Source organism: Mesoplodon mirus, assembly GCF_964341445.2.
Source record: "Mesoplodon mirus genome assembly, chromosome: 4".
NCBI classification, from domain to species: domain Eukaryota; kingdom Metazoa; phylum Chordata; class Mammalia; order Artiodactyla; family Ziphiidae; genus Mesoplodon; species Mesoplodon mirus.
The window spans coordinates 31,426,148-31,447,252 of record NC_138979.1 but is presented as its reverse complement, the minus strand read 5'-3'; the positions used below and the strand labels follow the sequence as shown (position 1 = coordinate 31,447,252).

Genomic DNA, 21,105 nt, shown 5'->3' with positions numbered 1-21,105 from the left:
ATCAGAGGCTAACCCTAAACTCCCAATCCTTATATATAGGATGGATATCCTATATATTATATATAGGATGGATAAACAACAAGGTCCTACTGTATAGCACAGAGAACTATATCCAATTTCCTGGGATAAACCATAATGGAAAAGAATATAGAAAAAGAATGTATGTATAACTGAGTCACTTTGCTGTACAGCAGGAATTAACACAACATTGTAAATCAACTATACTTCAATTAAAAAAATGTTGGAGGAACTTCCCTGGTGGCACAGTGGTCGAGCATCCGCCTGCCAGTGCAGGGGACACAGGTTCGAGCCCTGGTCCAGGAAGATCCCAGATGCCGCGGAGCAAGTAAGCCCATGCGGCACAACTACTGAGCCTGAGCTCTAGAGCCCACGCACCACAGCTACTGAGCCCACGAGCCACAACTACTGAAGCCCGTGTGCCTAGAGCCCGAGCTCCACAACAAGAGAAGCCACCACAGTGAGAAGCTCACGCACCACAACAAAGAGTAGCCCCTGCTCGCTGCAACTAGAGAAAGCCTGCGTGCAGCAACAAAGACCCAGCGCAGCCAAAAATAAATAAATTAAAAAAAAAATGTTGGAAAAGCAGTAGCACGAATCACATCCACATCTGCAACAACCTCTTTCAACCATTCAGCCCTGCTTCACAGACGTGGGAGTCAGAGAGTGAAATGGTGGAAATGGAAAACCCAGAAAGTGAAACCTTTAAAGTGGAAATCTCTAATGGTTTAAAACGCTCTCTGGGGCTTCCCTGGTGGCGCAGTGGTTGAGAATCCACCTGCCAATGCAGGGGACACGGGTTCGAGCCCTGGTCTGGGAAGATCCCACATGCCGCGGAGCAACTAGGCCCGTGAGCCACAATTACTGAGCCTGCGCGTCTGGAGCCTGTGCTCCACAACAAGAGAGGCCACGATAGTGAGAGGCCCACGCACCGCGATGAGGAGTGGCTCCCACTTGCCACAACTAGAGAAGGCCCTCACACAGAAAGGAAGAGCCAACACAGCCATAAATAAGTAAGTAAGTAAGTAAGTAAGTAAGTAAGTAAATAAATAAAACGCTCTCTGGAAAGATATTCCCTGTTGCACGTGACCCAGCTGAATGAACTAAGAACTGAAAGGAACGCAGTTAATAAAACCTTCCTACGAGATGTCGAGACGTCGCAAGGATGGGATGGGAGGCGGAAGCAGTGAAGTCTGGGTCACCTTCAAGGTCAGCCGCACGGTGTTGCAGTCCTCCCTCAGCGGGTTCAGCTTCAGCGTCTCTCCGAGGTTGCTGCAGCCCGACGACTGATGCTGCATCTCACAGCAGACACACACCTCGACGCTGTCAAACTTAATCTAGACAGGGGTACACAAGAGATCACGGTTAAAACTGGGCACATGCTTGAGCTACACACATGCTTAAGAACACCATGTGACAAGCATCCCATCTCGTTTTCTTTAAATAATAAAGCCAAGACGATTTTTTTAATAGACAAAAGACATCAGAAACACTATTAGGAATTATTTAAAATTTCTATTTTAAAAGCAATTAATAAAAAAAAGAAATTTGAAGAAACCTAAGCTATAAAGTTACAGAAAATTACATGAAGTTGAGCATGGAGACATTATCACATGTCTGTGATAACACACATTCTGTTCCCACGGTCAGCAGCTCCTGTCTCCCTTCATGGCCTAGCAAACTCCTACTCATCCATCAAGACCCAACTCCAGCGCCATCCGAGGCCTTGTCTGGTTTCCCTCTCGGGAGCTGCTTGCTTCTCCCCTGCTGGAGACTCACTTTTTCAGCAGCAGTGACTCGTGTCAGTGTGCCCCCAAGGGCAGCTACCACATCTTAACCATTACAATGTCCACAATGCCCAGGAGGTGTGGGCCTTCAATAAGGGCTGAATGAATAAAAACGCCTGGGAAAATTAAAGACTATGGAAAGAAAAAATGCAGTTCAAGTGTTTTTAAAAGCCTGGACCCCAGGAGGAGAGCCACAGAGCACACCTGAGCCGGACCTGCAGCTTGAAGTGGACCTGCCCTGGCCTGGCTACAGAAATGAGAGAGAAATCACTGCTCTGCACACGCACACAGTTGTACCCACCCATCTCCAGTCCTGGTCGGGCTGTGTCACACATGCACCCAACTGTTCACAGCCTCGGGCTTCGGGAAAAGTGAACTAAAAGAGGGACAGCCATAGGTCAAGGGCATCATCCAAGGCCAAATTTTCATCTATTTTAAACCTCTAGATAGTTTATCCTTTACTTATTTTATGCCTCATCTTTGCTCTTTTCATTCAGTCTTCTCAAATAATTTATAATTTATGTATCTTAATCACTACACGTTTGAGTGAGTGTTGGGGGGGGACCTCGTGTGTCCAGGATTGCTCGTTGGCGATTCTCCAAATCTGCGCTCAGGCCTCAGGGGGCAGGACTGGAGGCAGGGGGAGGAGGGCGGTGTCTGCACAAACCACTGTCCCCCGCCATGGCCACCCACCTACGGCAGGAGGGGCTGCGAAAGCTGCCTTTAGAGATGCTCACGCTTTTAGAGATGTCTCCAGGCTCCAGGGCTGAAGCCCGGCTAAAGAAGCCATAACAACACCCCCATACAACACTCCGGGAAATGGTGCAGCTCACACCTGACCCTGCACCCAACCCTGGAGGTCCACAGGGCCCGCTGCCCACCAGTGTCAGGGCCGCTGTTGGTAGAGAAGCATGGGCCAGACCAAGGTGAATGGCCGTGGCTTTCTGGCCACTGAAATCTCCACGGTCATGTCATTGGCAACGTTTATTTCTGGTCCCAAGAAACTGGAAAAGAAGGGTTATGATTCTCGAGGCCAAGTTTTAAAAGGTAATGAGGGAAAAGGTAAAACTGTTAAAAGGTAAAACAAAGGTTAAAAAAAAAAGGTCAAAGTTCACCCCAGGTGCCCCTTCCCACTGGGGGTTCTGAGGTCCCCAGCCTTGGGTGCCGGGTGGACCCTGGCCATCAGAGCTGGGCATGTGCTCAGGGAGAGGACCACTCTGCCTCAGAGCATCCTGGACCTGAGGGGGATGGGAGGGGAGCAGGGGCGGCACCACCCAGAAGGGAGGCCGGAGGGAGGTTGGTGGACAGGCTCTCTCCTGGTCAAACTCTGCCCAGGCTCCCCCAAGCCCTCTTCCCCACAAGGCCTCAACCATGGCCTATAAAGGCCTGAAAACACAAACATGCTCTAACAGCTCAAGGCAACATCCCTACAGGACTTGATCCCCCCAGAAGTGCCTGCCTGAGAAAGCCCAAGGCTGCCAGGAGAACTGGCTGCTTTTTCCAGCCTCGGGAGAGGGCCCATGTCCCAGCCTCTGTGGGGAAGGCAGCCTGTCTCTGGTGACTGCCAGCAGCTGGCACAGACAGCAGGCATCTTCGCATGGACCCTGCTAACCCGTTGTGATTTTCCACTTCCCTGACTCTACTGAGGCCTCACTCCCCCCAACCCCCACTCCCTCATCCTTCTTTTAACACACCTGGCCACCTCTGTGCAAACTGAAGTCAAGTTCAAGCACACACTCGACTCTCCTCCCAACTGTCACATTGTACTTCTAATGAAAACCTGTCCTCACCACTTTGAGGTACAGCTCTGTTCATCTTTGACAAGGCCCAGCTCTGGGGAGCTGAGGCTACCTATTCTGCCCTGAGGCAGCCCTGGGCAGGGGCCTCTTCTTGGCCTTCTCCTGAGGTGTCTTACACACCTGCCCTCAGCCCACGGTTTAAGGCACTGAGATTTACAACAAGAGTGAACAGGAAACAAAATTGCTGAAATCTGAAAATCCCTGTATGGAACTTTATTTCTGGTCCTCTTTGCTAGAAAATATTTATTCTGGAATTGGAGGCCTAACTACATAAAATTTCTAGGGGTTGATTTATCTCTTGTCTGAAGCAGGAGTAAGACAGTATGGGAAGGGGCTGGCTATGGGGACAGAGACGGTATTGGAGTGACAGGGAACCATGGGCTCCCAGTGGCCTGTAGAGCCTGGGGACGGCTGTGAGATGGATGAGAACATTTCAGAGGCCAGGTTGTGTGCACGACTTTCACTCCCTCCTGTATAATGTCAGCGTGCTCTATATAGGTAGTGATGTGGTTTCCACTACCCACATGTTTACCCAAACTACCTTTGCCTGAACAATAGAGAGATAGAGGCAGAAAACCATACAAACAGATGGAGAGATATACCCTGTTCTTGGATTGGAAGAATCAACATTGTGAAAATGACTATACTACCCAAGACAATCTACAGATTCAATGCAATCCCTATCAAATTACCAATGGCAGTTTTCACAGAACTAGAACAAAAAAATTTTTTTAATTTGTATGGAAACACAAATGACCCCAAATAGGAAGAATAATCTTGAGAAAGAAAAATGGTGGTGGAAGAATCAGGCTCCCTGACTTCAGACTATACTACAAAGCTACAGTCATCAAAACAGTATGGTACTGGCACAAAAGCAGAAATACAGATCAATGAAATAGGATAGAAAGCCCAGAAATAAACCCACGCACCTATGGTCAATTAATCTACGACAAAGGAGGCAAGAATATACAATGGAGAAAAGACAGTCTCTTCAATAAGTGGTGCTGGGAAAACTGGACAGCTAAACGTAAAAGAATGAAATTAGAACATTCTCTAACACCACACACAAAAATAAACTCAAAATGGGTTAAAGACCTAAATGTAAAATCAGATAGTATAAAACTCCTAGAGGAAAACATAGGCAGAACACTCTTTGACATAAATCGTAGCAATATTTTTTTGGATCCATCTCCTAGAGTAATGGAAATAAAAACAAAAATAAACAAATAGGACCTAATTAAACATACATGTTCTTTAAAGCATTTTTATCATGGATTATAAATGAATACATGAAGGTCCAAACAATAAAACTGTGAGAAGATAAGATAGGAGAATATCCTCATGACCCTGGGATAGGGAAACACTTCTTAAACATGGCTCAAAATGTGTTAAGAAAAAACAAATGACTTATGTGTTTGACTATTTGTAATTAAAATTTTTTTCATCAAACAATACCCATAAGAGAATAAAAACAGGAGATTTTGCATCACATGTAAGTGACAGATGACTTATATCCAAAACAAACAAAAAGCTCTGTCTTAAATATTCAGAAAAAGACAAACAACCCCTATGAAACATGCGATATTGAGCCCCACCACAACAGTACTCTGAGAAACAGAAATCAAAATAAAGTTAGATGTCATTACATCCCCAACAGAATCGCTAAAACTGAAGAATAATGACAATAGACAATACCAAGTGAGGATAAGGATGTGAAGCAACAGGAACGCATACATTTCTGTGGGGTGTGAATTGAGACAGCAATGTTGGAAAACAGCTTGGCATTATCTACTTAAGTTAAAGATTGCGCCTCAATCTAACATAATACCCAACAGATATTTCCATCCTAGGACTATATCCAACAGATATGCATGCAATGGCTACAAAAAACATGTACTGGAAAGTTCATAGCAACATTACTTAAAACAGCTTCACACAGGAAAGAGCTCAATGTCCATCAAAAGCAGAATGGATGAATAAACTGTTTTATATTCATACCATGCAATATTATAAAGCAATGAACATGAATACAGCAACATGCCACACGAGTATACCGCACAGCATGTTGAGCACAGGAAGCTAAAGATGTGAGTATCATAAAGATTAGCATAGTGATTATCTTTGGGGGGGTGGAGAGGCAGTGAACTGGGAGTACATAAGGAGGGCTTTGGGATGCTGGGGATGCTTTATTTCTAGACTTCAGTAGAGGTCACATGGTTATTTGACTCTTGATAAATTGCTAAGCTACATATTTTTGTTTTGTGCACTTTCCTATATGTGTTTTGTATTTCTCAATAGAAAGAGTTAAAAACGGATGGGCTTGCTTGAAAGTAAATGAAATGTAAAACTTAGATTAGGAAAAGAATGAAAACAAAATAATAGAAAACAGAAAAAAAGAAATTTAACAAACATAAAAAGTGAAACTAATGGAATAGAAATAAAGGTATTAGGATGAATAAAGCCTAATGATGATTCTTGAACAGACCAAAAAATAATAATAATAATGCAAATCCTTGGTAGGATTGATTTTTGAAAAAGAAAGCCAAAGTAAACAACACTAGGAATGAGAAAGGAGATTTAGCTATAAATATAGTAGAGATTAAAAGAATATGGGCAGCTCTACAGCCATAAATTTGAAAATCTAGAGGACATGGATAATTTCCTAGCAAAATAAAACTATGATACTGAGTCCATAAGATGCAGTAAACCTAAAGATCAATAACCATAAGAGATTGGAAAGTCCAATATGGCATTTCAGGCTGAGTTCACTCTGACCTTTAATGAAAAGATAATTCCTACGTTTTAAAACAATTTCAGACCAAGAGATAAGGAAGAAAAAACCACAGTTACCTTATAAAGCTAGCAAAGCCTTACCAGCAATTCTGAAAAGGAAAAACAAAAGCTCCCCACCCCCACTAACAAACCAAAAGGCCAATTTCTCCTTTTAATAAAAAAAAAAAAACCCACAAATATTCTAAGCAAAAAACTGGCTAATTGAATCTAATGCTATATTAAAAGAATTATATTCCATGGCTGTATTAAAAAGGAATCTTGAATGAGAACTATACAACCCAAGTCAAAATGCCTTAAACAAGAAAGGGAATTTATAGATTCATAAAACCAAAACCAAAGAGTCCAAGGTTTGGAACTCAGGTATGGTGGCAGCCAGGTACTGAAATGGTCTCAGTGCTGTCTTTCTCAGTCTCTGGCTACCCTTTCCTTAGGGTTGGCTCTGTACTCAGAAAGCATCTCCTGAAAATATGTCCAGAACCTGGAAGCTTAGCAGCCTCATTGGTCAATGTGTGCATTCTGATTGCTGCAGCCCCAGGCCTGGCTGGCCACATAGCAAAGGGAGAAGTAAAACTTTGTTCTGTTAAACATTTTGTATATACTTGTTTCCAAAGCCTAGGTTACCCTGAAAAATACCCAAGGTTCATTTTAGAAACAGAATTCTAGAACAGTGGTAAATCTATTAAGAAAATTTGTTCCATCAACAAATCAAAAGAGAAAAATCATGCGATCCTATAAATAAATATCATAAGACCACTGCATAAAATTTAGCAGGCATTCATAATAAAAAACTATAAGTCAATTAAGAATATGAGAAAACAACTTAAATTTGACAAGGCTTTTATCAAGCAAATGTCAAAAGCAAACATCATTTGAACTGGAGAAATACTGGAGGCAATTCCACTAAGATCAGGAATGAGACAGTTATCCACATCCATGACCACAATTCTACACAATTGTTTTAGAAACTCTAGCTAATTTAATAAAATAAGAAAATACTGTAAGCTGTGTAAATATTGGAGAAGATGGAATTTTCTTCTCAAATGTGGTTGAATATCTAAAAGAATCTAAGAGAATATACTAAAAATGATGGGAATTAAAGAGTATTTGTTACATTGGTTATAATAAATATGATACTAGTAACAACCAATTAAAAAATACTAGTAACAACCAATTAAAAATTTTTAAAAACAATTAAAAAATATGATACTAGTAACAACCAATTTAAAAAGGAAAAAATATTCTATTCAAAGTAATAACAAATATAAGATACTTAGAAATTAAACACGACAGTTTAATGACCTATGTGAAGCTATGTATAAAATGCTATTAAATGGCAAAAACTCAGGTACAGAAGATGTGGGTCATTTTATCTGGCTGTCCGCTACCACTGAGCCCTCCTCCCAGTCTGAGGAATCTCTTCGTTATGAATCTTCCACTTTTAACAGAAAGGCTTCCCCAGGTAGGCTTGCAGCGAGAGAGCAGGCAGACGCCCCAGGCTCCCCACAACAGGACATGACAAGCCTGCAGGAGACTCTAGGTGGGAGCTTGGGACGCAAAGAGGCTTGCACTGAACCGGCTCCACTCTGGCCCTGCAAGTAGCAGACATGTGCTCCTTCCAGAAGGGCAGGAGCTGGGGTTCTGGGGGCAGCGTCCAGAGCCCACAGTCAGCGGGGTCAGCCACAAGCCCAGGGGTGATGACAGGGACCCCTCACAGCAAGCAGTTCCTTGGTGTGATTTTGGACATCACTCCTTTCCTGGCTTTGTAGTCCCCAAACTTGATTTCTAGCCATTCTGGAGACTCTGAGCTATTGAGGGTCCTATAATAATTCTTTCAGGAGGAAAATAGCTCAAGTTGGTTTCTTCACAACTTAGAACCCAGACTGATACATAAGGCCTGAATTTGTGGAGGGCACAATTGGCCCCTAAGTAGAAATCTGTGACATCCTGAAAATGCTGGTCCTTCCCAGGGACGCACAGGTGAGCTGGTACCCAAGCAGAGTCCCAGTGGAGTGGATAGAACTGGGCAGAAGTATTTTAAGGACTATTCAGAATAATAAATGTGCAAGAATTATCCCCCCCAAACTGGAAAAGAATGATAGGAGGAGTGGATGCCTTAACAGACATTAAGTTAATTATCCAGATGCTATTATCAAAACACTAAGGTAACAGCTTAAAAATAGACTAAGAGTTCGATGGGATAGAACAGTTTCAGAAATTAGACTGATAATCTACAGGAATCCAGTATATGAGAAGCATTTCAATGCAGTAGGAAAAAGATGGTTTGCTAATAAAGGGTGCTGGGGATACGCTGTTCATCTACAGTTGTCTCAAAAACATAAAAAGATAAATTTTTTTTTGTTTTTATTGATGTAGAGTTGATTTACGTTATGTTAATTTCTGTTGTACAGCAAAGTGACTCAGTTACACATATATATTCTTTTTCATATTCTTTTCCATTATGGTTTATCACAGGATATTGAATATAGTTTCCAGTGCAATACAGTAGGACCTTGTTGTTTATCCATCCTATATATAATAGCTTGCATCTGCTAACCCCAAACTCCCAATCCATTCCCTCCCTGGTCCCCTCCCACCTGGCAACCACCAGTCTGTTATCTATGAGTCTGTTTTGTTGATATGTTCATTTGTGCTCTATTTTAGATTCCACATATAAGTGATATCATATGATATTGTCTTTTTCCTTCTGACTTATTTCACTTAGTAAGATAATCTCTAGGTCCATCCACATTGCTGCAAATGGCATTGTTTCATTCTTTTTTATGGCTAATATTCCGTTGTATGTATGTACCACTGTATATATACATATATCTTCTTTATCCATTCATCTGTCGATGGACATTTAGGTTGTTTCCATGTCTTGGCTATTGTAAACAGTGCTGCTATGAATACTGGGGTACATATATCTCTTCGAATTATAGTTTTTCCTGGGTATATGCCCAGGAGTGGGATTGCTGGATCATATGGCAACTCTCTTTTTAGTTTTTTGAGGACCCTCCATACTGTTCTCCACAGTGGCTGCACCAATTTACATTCCCACCAACCGTGTTGGAGGGTTCCCTTTTCTCCACACCCTCTCCAGCATTTACTATTTGTAGACTTTTTGATGATAGCCATTCTGACCGGTGTTAGATGATACCTCATTGTAGTTTTGATTAGCATTTCTCTAATAATTAGTTACACTGAGAATCTTTTCATGTGCCTATTGGCCATCTGTATGTCTTTAAAGATAAAATATACTTGACTGAGCACATAAATTAAAACAATAAAAATACAGGAATATATAAAAGAATGGTTGCAGAAACATGGATGTGTGGAGTCCTTTGAAAAGCAAATCAAGAGTCTCAATCTGTGAAGTCTCAAAACAAAAGACAGACCAGGACAAAGCATGGGGGACAACTGGCCAATGAGACCTGGGGCCGAACAGTCAGAACACACACGTTTCCCACTGAGGTCACCAAGCTTCTAGGCTGTGGGTCTGGAGCTCCTGGATATATTTTCAGGAGATGGGCAAAGAGTTAATATCCCTAACAGCATTAGGAATGAGAAAGGTGACATAAATACAAGAGCAGGGGGGATTAAAAACGAGAAGAAAATGCTGGGACTAACTGTGCCAGTAAATTTGAATATCTAGAAAAAATACAGGTGACCCTTGAACAATGCGGGGGTTTGGGGTGACGACCTCTGTGCAGTGCCAAATCTGTGTATAACTTTATGGTCGTCACCCCCGATCTAACCAAACATGGATTCAGTAGTGCTGCAGGTCGCATCCATGGAAAAAAATCTGTGTGTGAGTGTGGACCCGCACAGTTCAAACTTGTGTTGTTCAAGGGTCCACTGTAGATGGTTTTCTATGAAATAATCAATTAATAAAATTGGCACATGTAGAAAAAAAGAACAGGTTTATGAAAACACGAGAAGGGTGTACACCATGGAAGAATCTTGCAAGGCAGCAGCCGAGGCCATCTAGGTGGCCTGAAATATGTGCCATATCCTTCAGATGCTCAGCTGGGTGGAGGTCCCTCATTTCCCCCACCCATCGGTGACTCTGATAAAGATTCCAAGTCCTGGGCCTCCCTGGTGGCGCAGTGGTTGAGAGTCCGCCTGCCGATGCAGGGGATACGGGTTCGTGCCCCGGTCTGGGAGGATCCCATATGCCGCGGAGCGGCTGGGCCCGTGAGCCATGGCCGCTGGGCCTGCGCATCCGGAGCCTGTGCTCCGCAACGGGAGAGGCCACAACAGTGAGAGGCCCGCATACCGCAAAAAAAAAGAAAAAAAAAAAAAAAGATTCCAAGTCCTGGGACTTCCCTGGCGGTCCAGTGGTTAAGACTCTGAGCTTCCAGTGCAGGGGGAGTGGGTTCGATCCCTGGTCAGGGAACTAGGATCCCGCATGCTGCGCGGCGTGGCCAAAAAAAAAAAAAAAAAAAAAGATTTCAAGTCCTAGAGAAGAAGTCCAGTTGGAACAGTTCGGCTCACAGGCCTGCCTCGAGGCTGAATGGGCGCTGGGCACCAACGATGCACACACCGGGGAGATGAGCTGCCCCCAGGAACACAAGCCAAATAGCCTTCCCAAAGCTCCTCTGGTTTAGAGTCTAATCAACCCATAAAAAGAAGCCATGAGGAAGGCACCAAATGGGTATCTTCCTTTCTTCTTCCCATGGAACCATATTGGCACCCAAGCTCCCCCCTTGGCAGGTGGCACCTGCCACGACCCTGAAGTAGGGGGTACTGCCCAGGGTTACACTGAGTCCCTGTGCTCTTATCACCTGGAAAAAGTCCGGCTCTCCTGACAGAGTCTGTTCTCCCACATCTCGAAAGCCTACAAGGAGTGATTTCATATGACCATGGTCCTACCTTGGCATTGACACTGAAGTCGCTAATGTAAATGGCAAGAGAGCTTCCTGGGGAAGAAGAAAGAGACTGGGCTCGGCTGGAAAGCACCGTTCATCACATCAAATAACCCTTCAGCGACCCCAGGGAATGGACATCAAAATCAATCTTTTCCTTCAGTTATTCCACTGAGTTTATGATTAATTCTATGAAAAATTCTGGAAACCTCCTGATTAGTTCCCTAACCTCAACATCTAGGTGTGCAGAGGCTGGCAGATTTATCTCAGGAGTGCCCCTCTGTGTTTGGGTCACTGGGACCCACACAGCAGACCTTTGCAGACGAAGCCACGGTAATTTTGCATGAATCTCTTTGGAACATTGAAAAGCCAGCCTGCCCCCCCCCCCCAATTTATGGCCCATCAGCCTGTCTGGGAGGAGAAAGGGCGTATACAACAGAAAGGGAGGGATGCCCCTGCGATTCTCTTACAGAAGCACAAGGGAGGCAGATATATGACCTTCAGTTACTCCAGAAGGGAGGCCTTGGGGAGGCTGGACCTGGAGGCTGGGTGGTTAGAGCCTGGAGGGAGGAGGGGCAGCCCGTCCTGGAGTGTCCCTGAGCCTGCAGGGACTCAGAGGAAGCCCAGAGTGGGGCACAGAGGCAGGCTCGCTCTGGGTTCCACCTGCTACAGTGACCCAGGCCCAGCCACTGAACCTCTCTGAGCTTTAGGGTCCTGAGGTCACCACGAAAAACAGATGAGGTTATGGAGGTAAAAGTAAGACAGACTGGGACCTGGGACCCTTTGCTGCAGTGCTTGCACCTGGACGAATGTCTCCTTGAGCAGCAAAACACAAGGAAACTATGAGGGACTAAAAATAACTGTGTGCATGTGCAGTTGGGGTAAATTATGGACAGCAAGATACAAAGAAACCAAAAAGCCCATGTGCCACTTCTGAAGAGCCCAGAGCGAAAGCAGGGTGTCCGGAGCAAAAGCAGGGTACTGCACATGCGCCCTGCACACACCACCACCTAAGAGGTGGGCAGAACACCTAAGCCCCCCTACGCCCGACCCCTGGACACACCCCCTACCCTCACCCCATATAAGGAGCAAGCTCGCCCCTCCCTGAGTGAGAGAGCACAGGCACCTGTTGTTTGTTCCCGCTCCCCCTGCTGCAGCAGGGGCCCCAGTAAAGCCTTGCCTGAATTTCTTGTCAGGCCTCTGATCAATTTCTATTGCTTAAGGAGGCCAAGAACGCTGGTCGGTAACAAAAGTGCAAAGTGCTTATGTTGTCAGTGGTTGGTGTTCTTTTTACTATTATAATTGGAAACTAGGTTTGTCAAGACTCACCCCCATTTTCGAATACTTCTACGAGTCTACCACTTCCACAGACGTCTGCATTCATCTGTGGACGCCTGCCCAGCCCAGTAACTCAGCTCATCCAGGCCCGGCCCCGTTCACTCTTAGTGACACCTCTGACCTGCACGTCCCTATCCTCAGCAGTGGAGGGGTCCTGGAGCTCGGGCCCTGATGAGGCAGGACAAGAGGCCCTTATGCTGGGGGACACACCAGATGCTGGATGACACTGGTAAGACCCTAGAAACTCCAGTGATCATGTGACAGCATGATGGACCCTGAAAACGTAATGCTGAATGGAAGGGGTCAGACACAAAGGGCCACGTGGTGTCTGACTCCATTCATGTGAAATGCCCAGAACAGGAAAATCCATGGAGACGGGAAGAAGATGAGGGGTTGTTTGGGGCTGGGGGAGGAGGGGGGAGTAGGGGGTGGAAGGGGTGATAGCTAAAGGCCCCAGGGTTTCTTTCTGAGGTGATGAAAATGTTCTAAACATATCGGCAAATATACTAAAAACTACTGAAACTGTACACTTTAAGTGCATGAATAGTATGGAAATATGAATTGTACCTCAATAAAGATGTTTAAAAAAAGAAACAATTACACCACGTTGACTTACTGATTGACTTTGTTTTAATCTCTTCAACATTCTGCCAAAATGTTTACTATTCACAGGTGGGCTGTGAACATAGGAAGTTTGAGACCCATGAGCCCTAGTTCTCTACCACTGTCTCCCCGTGTGGCCTTGCAGGGAGCTCACATTAGGGGGGCCACGGGCCGGATGACAGTGGACCCCCCCTTCCCAGGCATCTTAATCCATCTGCCCCCGCAGCCCTGCAGCTGCCTCTCTTCCCGGCCTCCCTTCCTGGCATCCCCCGGCACTTCCTGACTCTGGAGGCACCGGGGGCCCCTGTTTGTGCCCAGAGAGGTGGTAGGTCTCACCATATTTGGGGACGTGTCCAGCCAGGCACTGGGGAGTGGTGGTCACCCGAGCTTCCCCGCCAAGCCAGAGACATGGCCTCATGTGCCAGCCCCTCCTGGATCCACCCCTGCCCCCAGGGTCCTACAAGCCCCAGAAGGAATGTTTCAGGCGAGCTGACTCTTGCTGGGAGTGGGGAGGCCTTCCAACCATGTGAATCTGTCCTCTGAAAATACAGAAATGCTGAAGTCTCAGCAGTATTTTTTTTCCAATTAAAATATATTTGACATATTACAGTGCGTAAGTCTGAGGTATACAACATCTCAGCAGTTTTTCGGTATATCCGTGGCTCTCCGGCTCAGCTGGCCATCTACATATGTGCTGACACATACACATGTATGTTTACAAAGAATTCCTAGCGGACACAAAATCACTGAGTTGTGATAAATATTAGTACTGCTACGACATGGTGACACGCACTGAGCTTAGTGTGAGCATTGTGTTAAGGGCTTTCCATTCTCTATTATCACCTCTCTTTACAAATGAAGAAACTGAGGCTCAGAGAGGTTAAGCGACTTGCCTGAGGTCACAGAGCTGGTCAGTGTCGGAGCCAGGACTGAAGCCAGAACTTGTACTTATAAGTCCACACCAGCCTTTCTCCACATTACCTGCGTTCAGACACATCAAATTGCTTCCCTTCCCAGGACACGCCGAGACCTTTCAACTCTGACCTTTATTACAGTGTTCCCTCCCTGGACTGCCCCCTCCAACCAATCCCTTATGGAATCACATTCCTCAAGGCCCAGCTCCACGGTCTCCTCTGTGATGCAAACGTTCCTGATCTCCACGGTGAGATTTAAAACTTCTGTCCTCTCTCCTCCCAGACTCATTGCTCATTTCTTAGTGATGGCACTTGTTTTATGATGGTATTTTAACTCTACCTTTTTATTTCTCTTCTTAAAAAGCATTGTAGGATCCTTGGGAACTGGGACTCACTTTTGTGCACCCCCATGGCTGGAAACACAGGACACACATCCTATCACTTCTCCCTCTTTTGCTTGTGATAAGCACATCTTCTACACTTTCTCCCCAGAGAGTCCCAATACATCCTCAGAATCCTACTTAACACACTGCTCTCAGCACCTGCTGCCGGATGATAAAAGCTGGCACTTGAGTTGAAACCTACTTGCCATAGTAGATATGCCTATAAGAAATGCTTCTGAGCAAATGTACATGAGTATACCGTAAAATGTTGATGCTTAGTGAGGGAGGACTAGTTTATTCCTTAAACATGCATGACCCACTTTGAAATGATTGAGAAATGTTGGCATGTGATGAGGTCTCCTCACCTCTGCCCAGCAGCTGGAAGAACTGATCTCCCCTTGGAGCTTCTGCACCTGGGACAGCCCACGTCTGGGGGATACGCCTGCACACAACAGATGTCAGATTCCTAAGCAAATGGAACACACGAACACTGCTGGGGGGAGTAGAAATTAGTACAAAGCACTTTGGAAAACTGTCAGCATCGACCAAAGTTAAACGTTGGTGTTCCCTATGACCCGGAATTTTACTTCCAGGCATAAGCAACAGAAAGGCGTGGGCATGTCCGTCAGAAGATGGGCACCAAACACCGTGCAGGCACCATCACCAGGACCCCCACCCTGGAAGTAACCCCACGGCCATCAAGAGAAGAAAGGGAACATTCACTGTGGTGGGTTCTTACAATGAGAAACCAGAGCTGTTTGCGACAACGTGACTGAACAGACAGGTTGAATGAAAGCAGCGGGAAACAGAAGGGGATGTAATGTATGACTGTTTCTATAATGTTGAAAGCCAGGAAAAGCTCCTTTGTGCCAAGAGATGTTAGGATGGTGGGTGCCCTTGGGGAGGGTAGCAACTAGGGGGAAGGAGAGATGGGGGCTCCCAGGGATAGTGGTGATGCTTCTGAATCTGGTGCCGGTCCCATGAGTTTGTTCATTTGCAAAATGTCACGGAGCTGGACACTTGCAACGTGTCAGGAGGAGACCTTCGAGGGACAGTGGAAAACCAAAAAGGAAGCTGCATTTTGATCGTGGCTCCTCGGATGCTATTTCCTCTACCTGGAACACACCTGTCTCACACCTGAAGAGAGGAGGACGGGGAAGGACGGGTTTTCCAAGACTCAGCACAAGCTCCCTACTCTGGGCAGCCTTCTCTGCCACTCTGGAGGGACTGAGCCCCCCTGAAACTCAAGCTTCCTGCTCCCCATGCACATTTCTCCCACAGCACTGGTCCTCCTGCAGGGCACTTGACTCAACTGTCACCCCATCAAAGGGACAGGACACAGTCCCAGGACAACGGCTGCCTTTTCCCTCTGCATTCCCCAGGGCTATGCAGGGCCTGCATGGGGTGGCTGCTCCCAGCCAGCTCTGAAATAAACCGATAGATGAAGAATGATACGAAGGGAGATGGATGCAAAAGTGTCACTTTGGTTAATCCAATTGGCTCTTAAAGGCTTCAAGGAGGTTTTGTATTCATTATGTTTTCTATTTTCTGTATTTTGTGATGTGTTGACATCTTGGAGCCTTGTTCATCCTGGAGAGAGTGGCTTTCCAGGGCTGGCTAGTTCCTGGATAGGAAACAGCTGGCCTGGGAGCCTGCCTTTCATGTGAACTGCAAATCCAGCACCCACATCCCAGCCACCTCCTTTATCTCTCACACTCCAAGCCAGTAGTCCCCCACCCTAAACACCCCAGGGCCAGGGACCTGACAATGAGGGACAACCCTTAGGCCTGAGTCTGCTGGCTTTATTCAAACCAGCCGATCCTAAGCTTGCTCAGAGCACCTACCCTGCCTCCCCCATTCCTTCCACGAAAACCACAATAAAGGCTCATGCCCATACCTTCCCTTTGCTCCATCTGCCTCCTGACTGGCCCTGGTGCTTCCCCGTGTGGCCCTGCCTGGCCTGGGGTGCCCCCTCGTCTTAGAAACTGTGAATAACACACTCTTCTTTCAAGGCAGTTGTTTCCGTGTCTGTCATCTGGCCGTACCTGGTTAAAACAAATCCTGGGTATATTCCAAAACAGGCTTGCAACTTAAAGCACGATAAATCCTTCTCCAACCACCTGTTACCCTAATTCATCTCATCCTTAAGTATATTTTCAATAAACAGCTATACTTCAAATGTATTAACGCATATCCTAGAGTGACTCTCGGGGGTATGGAATACGTATCAAGCATTACTCCTAACACTCAAGATCACAGGATGTAATAGAAAATGTTCTTCTGTAAAATATGCAGTTATTCAAATTTCTCCATCACAATGGGAAGAGTAAAAATCAAAATATTTCTCCAGTCTTTCCCTCAGATGACTTCTGCATTTTGCTTTTATCACTATAGTTTGTTCTGTAGTAAAATGGCAAACATACACACACCATCTGCAGGACAGTAAAGCTAAGGCAGGGGTGTGCTGTGTGGGGATGCACCCGGCCGGATGCAGACCTCTGGCGTGTGCTGTGACAGGAAACTCCAGCCAGGACGGGAGCAGGACAGGCAGCCCAGCTGCAAGCCTCCGTGTGATGGGAAGGCCACTCCTCGGCCCCAGCACCCTGGATCCTTCTGGTGTGCTGCACGCCACCCCTCTGAAACTCCCCCAACCCCCCGACCCGGGGCGAGTCCTGGGCATCTTGGGAGCGGAAGGCCAGGCTGATAAGTGCTAATCACTGGGCAGTGAGGCTGCCCCCAAACCTCTCAGCGGCCAGGCCCCAGCCCTTGGTCCACTGACTTTGAAGCCGTGTCTCACTTCGCCTTGGAACCCTTTATTCTGAGAAAAGGGGAAATAGAGATTTGGTTACATAGAGACTGGAGACCAGGTAGCCTGGCGGTCAGCCTGACTTCTGGCACTTACTGGGCGTTGTGGGCTGGGCGCTGGCACAGGGGCCCGGGTGTGATGCTCCAACACTGCCCAGCCTGACACTGGGGGGAGGAGGGTCCCAAGGCCAGGTTTGACCAGCTTTCCTCTCTGTGGCTTCAGAGAAGCCACGACCCCAAGTTCCCATTAGGCTTGTTCTTCGGAGTCTTTCCAAACTCACTACAATTTAAATTTCCACCTTTAAACTGACATTGTTTTTGTTCCTACATTGCTTTCATTATGCTATTTCACTCTGTCAAGGAAGCCTGATGGTGATGACTGACCAGTGTTTCTGAATTCCACCCTCCACATCACTAAAGTGCATTAGGATATGGGCACGCTGCTGATGAAGGCAAAGAGCTGCTCCATTCTCTGACTTTCATTGCACTTTGGAACGTGTATCACAGGGTCAATGGGAACATCCATTAACAAAATTCCCTTAAAACCCCAAATCTGGGCTTCCCTGGTGGCGCAGTAGTTGACAGTCCGCCTGCCAATGCAGGGGACATGGGTTCGTGCCCTGGTCCGGGAAGATCCCACATGCCGCGGAGCGGCTGGGCCCATGAGCCATGGCCGCTGAGCCTGCGCGTCCGGAGCCTGTGCTCCGCAACGGGAGAGGCCACAACAGTGAGAGGCCCGCATACCGCAAAAAGAAAAAGAAAAAAAGAAAAAAAATCTACACCTTTCAGCAACAATGGAAACCTGGAAGGATAGGGTGGCCGAGGAGACCCCGAGTGGGCCTGTGTACTTTCAGCTAAGTTTCCTTTCACCTTTAAAGCCAGGCGTTCCCAACAGCCCCAGCCAAAGGCTGTGTCCTCTCCTAATTTATTATTCATCACAATGAAGCTAAATCAGGGTTGCCCTGGTTACGGTGGGGCTCCTCTGAGGGCTGTGGCTTCCTAATTAGTGTTGGCTTGGTTACTGGATGCTTTCAATTTGGAGATTAGAGTGCTGGTAATAAATGCAGCTGTAAGTATTAAGAAAAAATTCTAACAGGCTCTGGAAAGAATGAGACAGTCATAAAATCAAGGTCCTCCTCCAAAATGCACCACTGAGGATCTCCACCTGAGGTCCTGATGAACTCAGCAATAAGAAATAAAATAACTGGCTCATAAAAATAATAGATGACTTTTAAAAAACAATAACTGAATTGTGAAACTATTAATTAGATGACTTTGGCTAACCGAATTGGGCTGTCACACACAGAATGTTCAATTTGCGATAAAGACCCTGCTCAGACCAGCATTCAGCTAATGTTCTCTGAGTTCCTGTCATGGTCTCTTTCTGGATACTGGGAGGAGGAGGAGTCCTGGGGCGCTTGGAGGACTTGCGGGAGGGAGGATGACAAGGAATGTGACCTAAGAACAGAGTTTCCAGAAAGAAAGAGACAGTGGTGCCTTGAGCGGGCAGGAAGCAGACTGGAGGGTCAGAATTCAGCCTGGGTCTCTTCTCAGAAGCCCAGCACCTCACCCCTCTGACATCAGGCTGAGATAAGGGTTACTTGGCTGCAGGAATCCAAAGCGTGTTTGTGAGCATCTGGGGATGCGTGCCCTGTGTCTGGAGCCTGGTCTTCAAGTTGCCTGGAGTTCAGGTGGGGCCGCTACAAAGCAGTGAAAGTGACAAAGGGCACATTTAGGGTGAGGGGTCTGAGATGCTTCCCCAATATCTACACTCAAAAGGGACATGTGGGGCATGAGGGGCCCTAGAATTCGCTTGTACCCCAAGAAGTCCCTAGAAGAGACAGGAGAACCCCAAGCAGCTAGATCTGGAGGTGAGGCCCTGGAGAGGACCTCAGATGTCAGCAGCTGATGCCAGTGCAGGCCAGAGAGGGCTCGGAGGACAGCACAGAGCAAGCACCACCCCGCCCACCCTCACTGCTGTGATGCTCAGTCTGGCCCCTCAGACCCAGATGCCACCAGGGACAGAAAAGGAGAAGACAGAGAGGGGAGAAGTGCTGAAGGGCTGAATACCTTCTAGAACGAGATAATGTTAACCTTGGAGAGACTGTTTGCAGCTGATAAGAGACTAAATCACTGTGTAGTGATAAGGGTCAAGGTTATTTTTCCTAAATCAGTGGAGACAGGCCAAGTCAAGGGGAGTATAAAAAATGAAGAATGCATTTCTGCAGTTCTAAGGCACCCTGTAAAAATTTAAACACACCACGTAAAATACAAGTCAATAGCATTGAGACCAAACATCTCTCACAAGCATAAATATAAATAGGCTAAACTTACCAATTAAAGGAAAAAAGAAACCTTTAAAATATGAAGTTAAGTGAAATCAGCCAGACACAGAAAGACAAATATTGTATGATTTCACTCATGTGAGATCCCTAGAGTAGTCAAAAATCATAGAGACAGAAAGTAGATGGTGGTTTCCAGGGGCTGGGGGAGGGGAGAATGGGAAGTTATTGTTTAATGGGACAGAGTTTCTGTTTGGGAAGATGACAAAATTCTGGAAATGGATGGTGGTGATGGCTGTACAACATCAACAATGTGAATATATTTGATGCCACTGAATTATACAATTAAAAATAGTTAAAATGGTAAATTTCATGTTATGTGTATTTTACCACAATAGAAAAAAAAGACTCCTACCTTTGCAAGCTAATTAATATGCTGTTTAATTAACTCATAAGTATAATCAAGAAAAAAATTCAAGATATATAAATTACCATTGATATAATAGAAAAAACCTTGCTTACACAGGAACATAAGTTATAAAAATATTACAAAATATTTATGAAAGAATACTATGAAGTATTTATACTCATGACTTTAAAAATGATTCAAAGTCCAAAGAAATCACAAATATGAGAAAATGCAAAACCTGCCAAATAACTAAATGTCCTTCAAACATCACCAGTCTCGCATATTTTGAGTGATGAAACTTTTCAAAGGGTCACGGAGCAGATGGTTCTCATAGTCTTTATACCATTACAGAACATAAAAAAAGAAAGAACGCTTCTCTGTCTTCCAAACCCACTACTGTAGTGATTGATCCTGTTTATGGGCTATGGTTTTTTATTTCCTACTTCCTCTCCCTTTTCTTTTGGTAGGATACTTGTGTGGTTGCCATATATTGTCTTTTCATCTTGCTCATCCTTAACATGGAAGTTCTGGCCATACTGTAGCTTTTCTTTGCTATTATAAGAAAAATTTCTAAATGTGGAAATTAAACAACACGCTTCTAAATAATCTATGGATCACAGAGGAACATTCAAAAAACTTTAAAAACACATAGAACTGAATGAAAATAAAACATATCAAAATGTGTGGGACATAGCTAAAGCAATACTAGGAGGAAAATTTATAGCACTCTATACTACATAAGAAACTAGGAAAGATCTTAAATCAATAACCTAATTTCTACCTCAAGAAACTAGAAGAAGAAGAGCAAAATCAACCCAAAGCAAGCAGAAGGAAGGAAATCATAATGAGCAGAAATAAATGAAGTTGAAAACAGAAACATAATTGAGAAAATTGATGGAAAAGGAACTAGTTCTTTGACAAGAATAAAAAAATTGACAAACCTCTAGCAAGAAAAAAGATAAAGGACACATATTACCAATATCAAAAAGAAACAGGAGAGGGCTTCCCTGGTGGTGCAGTGGTTGAGAATCTGCCTGCCAATGCAGGGGACATGGGTTCGAGCCCTGGTCTGGGAAGATCCCACATGCTGCGGAACAACTAGGCCCGTG

The 21,105-nt window shown here is 45.4% G+C and overlaps 1 protein-coding gene across 1 annotated transcript in view; it reads right to left on the bottom strand.

The window, feature by feature from the left end:
• ENTREP2 (endosomal transmembrane epsin interactor 2) overlaps positions 1 to 21,105 on the bottom strand; it is a gene marked incomplete at its 5' end in the record, with an annotated part of 375,715 nt that overhangs the window by 57,588 nt on the left and 297,022 nt on the right. The window contains one exon of the mRNA XM_082618313.1: positions 1,221 to 1,355. Within this exon, the coding sequence (XP_082474439.1) occupies positions 1,221 to 1,355 (135 nt within the window). The remainder of the gene's footprint in view (positions 1 to 1,220; positions 1,356 to 21,105) is intronic.